Source organism: Cariama cristata, unplaced genomic scaffold (genome assembly GCF_000690535.1).
Source record: "Cariama cristata isolate BGI_N322 unplaced genomic scaffold, ASM69053v1 scaffold31275, whole genome shotgun sequence".
NCBI lineage: Eukaryota > Metazoa > Chordata > Aves > Cariamiformes > Cariamidae > Cariama > Cariama cristata.
The window spans coordinates 23,484-28,284 of record NW_009619818.1 but is presented as its reverse complement, the minus strand read 5'-3'; the positions used below and the strand labels follow the sequence as shown (position 1 = coordinate 28,284).

At 42.0% G+C, this 4,801-nt stretch overlaps 1 protein-coding gene across 1 annotated transcript; it reads left to right on the top strand.

Annotated features, from left to right (window-relative positions):
* Window positions 1-187: 187 nt before the first annotated feature.
* LOC104162628 (transcription initiation factor TFIID subunit 9-like) lies at window positions 188-2,766 on the top strand (the record flags this gene model as incomplete). Its single annotated transcript, XM_009701396.1, has 5 exons — window positions 188-324; window positions 400-534; window positions 1,361-1,442; window positions 2,015-2,128; window positions 2,600-2,766. Coding segments are annotated over 5 exons (635 nt in total), but the record flags the coding sequence as incomplete, so codon positions are not given.
* Between the last annotated feature and the right edge of the window lie 2,035 nt (window positions 2,767-4,801).

Genomic DNA, 4,801 nt, shown 5'->3' with positions numbered 1-4,801 from the left:
AATGCTGAGTGGAGAGGGAGATGCTGGTGTTGTCCTTAGCTGTGTTTCCTTGGGGGGCTTCCTCTGTCAGCCTTTAAAAATAATCCTGGAGGAAACGGTGTTTTCGGTGACAGCTGGGTGGGATCGGGAGGGGGACGATTTCTTTCTTTTAATCCAGCCTTAACGAGAGGTTCTGGTTTTTTCAAAGGGTACGTGACTACTATACTGGAAGATGCTAAAATTTACTCGAGCCATGCAAAGAAATCCAGCGTCGATGCAGATGACGTGAGGTTGGCAATCCAGTGTCGAACGGACCAGTCGTTTACATCTCCCCCTCCAAGAGATGTAGGTAAAACTCTTATTGGTAATGACAGAAAGCGATAAAAGGCTACAGGTGGGAATGTAACTGTGTCTCTCCAGTTCTTGTTAGATATTGCAAGGCAGAAAAATCAGACGCCGTTGCCGTTGATAAAGCCTTATTCTGGGCCCAGGCTGCCGCCTGACAGATACTGCTTGACAGCGCCCAACTACAGACTGAAGTCCTTACAGAAGAAGGTAAGGGCTTTGAGTAGGGAAGGATTCACTGAACACCCACATTGTTTGTCAGGAACGTTGTTGGAATTACGAGTTTTCCACACCTCTGAAGGATCTGTGTGGGCACATACTAACCTGTGCGTGTCGAAAGAGCGTTTGAAACTAGGTCAGTGGTCTTTATCTCTAGGAATTGGCAAGTGTTCTTATCAGTAGTTGGTTTCAAATGCAAAGTGTGTTATAAAATGCAGCTGTGAATTTTTGAGCATTAAAGCAGAGTTGTCAAGTTGAACGTCAGATTGTAAAAGGCAAAAGTAAGGCTTTAGTATAGATGTTAAAGGGTATTGTGTACATAAACCTCCGTTGTTTCTGCTTGAGAGGGAAGAGAAGAGATTTACTTTGCTTGCTGGAACATAGGGAATGTCTCGATGTGTAGATTTCATCTTCATTTCCCTCGTTTTAAAGAAGGAATGTTAAAAGTTGAATTTAAGGTTCCAGGTATTGACAGGGGACATGCCTTGGTGCTAGGTGGAGAGTGGAATAATAATTGCTGATTAAAATGTTCTAGTTATTCTTTCTGGTAGAAACTAACCCGATTGACCTGAGCACTGTTTGCCAGAGCTGCTCCCTGCCACTCTTTGGCATTATGGCACCTCCCAGAGCTCTCCAGCTCACGCCGCTGTCATTTACACCATGAAGAGTTTGAGAACTTCTGTGTTGGCTTACAAATCTGGTGTTGTTGCTGTGAGACAGGTTCTCTGTGGTTTTGTAGGAAGAGCAATTTCTTTTTTTCGTGTTAAGAATGGTTAATTTCTTATGAGATGCTAAACTGAGTGTTCTCTCTCAACAGGTCTCTTCTTCTGCAGGAAGAATAACAGTTCCTCGCCTGAGTGTTGGTGCTGTGAGCAGCCGGCCCAGCACTCCTACTTTAGGTAGGAAACAGCGTAGTTGGGGTTTCCCTTGTTGATTTTATGAAAGAAAAAAAATAATGAAGGGTAATTTAAAGCATACTTCAACCGCTGAGGAAGTGTTGGGTGCCACCTAAACTTAGTATCATTTGACAGTATCAGAAAAATTCAATTAATTTCAAAAAGAATATTGTAATCTTTAATAGATATATACCTTCCTGACATTCTGTATCTTTATTCCTGTATTTGTGATAACTTCTGTATGTGAGGAGACTATACAAGAAACTTAGGTAAGTTCAAGGGTTTTTTCCTCAATGTAAGCACTACACTGAACTACAAATAGCACCAAATAAGGTCTGTTTTTGAAAGGTTCACAAAATTCATGACCGAGCATGTGCACTTAGAGTTTATAGGTTTTGAGTAAATGTGCAGTTCTGCCTGAAAATCCGACTCCTGTATATCCAGTATCAGTCTGTTCCTGTGTATTCCTACTGCTTTGAAAATAATAGGTTCAACTTTGAAAGCAAATTCATGACTGCAAGTATATATATTTTTTTTTTAATTTTATCTTTTGACTGAGTTGTTTCGAATTTCAGGTACACCTTCAGCACAAACAGTATCCGTCTCAACAAAAGTTGGCACTCCAGTGTCGCTGACCGGTCAGAGGTTCACTGTACAGATCCCGTCTTCTCAGGCAGCCGTCAAGTCAGGTAAAACACAAGCTGTGAAGATCAGCAGCACTTTTTGGCGTTCTTTGTAGCAGAACAGGAATTAATGTACAGTAATAACGTGAGGAATTGCTTCACCTCTTCTGTTTTTTAATATTGCTAATCTTTTGTGCCTCCTTACGTAAGGCAAGCAGTCCTCTCTCTGGCCATTCCGGTAACTTCTAGTTTTAATTCCTGTTTCTAGCACAGTGATGTCAACCAGAACATAGAGCGTTTCAGGCAGATTTCCCTTACACCTTAACTGCCACCTCTGTGCTCTCTCGTTCTTTTGTGCTCACCAGACTCACATTTTCCTGTCTGCTCTACTTCGCTCTCAGGATTGTTCCAGGGTTTTCAGCCTGGAATGTTCTAGTAGTGCACTGCTTTATTAGGTCGGAAGTTCTGTTTCAGTGCGGGAAAATCAACTGTCATTGTTCAAGCTTTTCCTTCAATGATATCTTTTTTTTTTCACAGCCACACCGACTACTCCAACAGTTCAGAATGTTCTAATTAATCCTTCGTTAATTGGACCAAAGAACATTCTTATTACTACAAATATGGTATCATCACAGAATACATCTAATGAATCAAATCCCTTGAAAAGGAAACATGAAGATGATGACGACTATGATAACTTGTGAAGAGACTGTCCCGTCCCCTTCCCTTCTTCAGTGATTCATATTGAGTCTGATAAGGTTTTTGCCAAGAGTTCTTTGTAAATGGCGTGAGAGCCTGTAAATACTCTGTCAATACGCAGTCGGGGTGCAGTGAGAGAGATCATTGCCTGTGGAAAGATGAAAAGGCGACTAACCTTTTTCCTGGGGCCTGTAATATCTTTTGAACCTCCGCAGCCATGGTGAGCACTGGTCACTGTTACAGATCTTCACACCTCTTCTCTCGCCTTATTTCTGACAGACGTGTCCGTGTCTCTCAAGCCTGGTGAGCCAGGTGCTTCTAGTATTGCCCCGTGCCAAGTAAAAGTAATTGTTAGAAAACACTGGATGGTGTGACATAGATACTCATTTCAAATAAAACAAATAGGTGAGGTGGGATGTAGGTGGGGCGTATCAGCCTTTGTGGGTTTTTTTCTGCAAATACATTTGCTGCTTCCAGGTTGTGTTCTCCATGTGCAGTTCCAGTGGGCGTGAAGATTATCTCTTAAGAGTAGAAATGCAGACAAAAGGTAGAGGAGGGGTTTTCTGAGAACACTTACTCAGGCTGACCTCCAGTATCCTTAATCCGTGGTTTCTATTGAGTGTAACAGCTACACCACTACCCACGACTCTGAAGTTAGAGAAGAGGTAAAAACCCGGCCAAGATTTGTTCTTTATTTCTGAAGAGCTGCAGCTCTGTCCGTCGCTTCGTTACGCTTGAGCTTATGTGTGTACTGCATAAAATGTCACTGTCACCATGGCACACGGCAAAGGGCAAATCGCCAGAGCTTGACTTCCAGTGTCTGACCCGAAGCCTCGGGTACTTGCAGGTGCTTTTGTTGTGTTTCTTTAGTCTGCTCTACTAAAAGACTGAATAATGTGTTTTTTATAAGTTAAACAATAAAGAAGTGGTGTGTGTTTTTAACAGTGTCTCTTGGCAAAGGCTGTAGCTCGTACAGTGCCTGCTAATGCCTCTTTTCTCATGCTGAGCTTGACATGACGTACACTGGGAGAGCTCTTGCACAAATTCTGCCTCAGTTGCAAATGCAAAACCGCTGTTTCCCACTCGGGCCCTTAAAGGGTGACAAGGAACGGACTATACCAGCTTTTAAAAAGATGCAGGAATGAATGCTACCTCTTCGTCATGTTTTTGGGGCTGAAGTTGGGTGCTGGCCCCTGGCTTTGCTGCGGGCTGACTCCTCCTGCAGCTTGGAGGCTGCTGCATCTGCGCTGCTCCTTGTAACGGCAGCGTTGGTTGCGGCTGCTCTTCTCGGCAGAAACGCTGAATAAAACTTGCTTGTTGCTGGGGGAAAAGGGAAAGTGTACGGGCGACTTCGCCAGGGGAAGGCTGATTGAGTGATGGCAAGAGTGAAGAAAAAGTCCACAGCTATTCTCTCAGGGGTGTGTGTGTGTATGTGTGTGTATATATATGACAGGTATTTTTTTTTAATCTCTCTCTCTGTACACACATATAAATGTATTATACAGTCTCAAACTCTTACAGACAGCTAGTCTTTTTTTATATAGTATATATAGAATATAGTGTGTATGGAGAGAATAGATAGCAGTTACTTATACACGTACATAAACACACTCAGCCCCCCTTTATAGGCACTGCATATGTATGTATACACTTGTATGATACGCACACATTCATGCAGACACTTTTATATAGATACATGTATTTATCCGGGCTCAGACACTATTTTTATATAGAAATACACACAGCATATAACATTTGACAGTGTAGGTAACATAACATGTAACGTATAGTTTGTGCTTTTTTTAATTGTACACATCCACACTCTCACAGACAATAGTCCTATAGCTACACTATTCAAATATATATATCTATAAATAAAACCATATGCTATCGTCTCACCAACCTTTTTTTTTTTTAAAATACTCGCTGTATATGTAGACATACATATGCATGCAGCTTTTAATGCATGCACACTCACTCTCTCCCCCCCCTTTATATACATGCGTATATTTATGCTCTATAAATACACAGTCTCGGGCA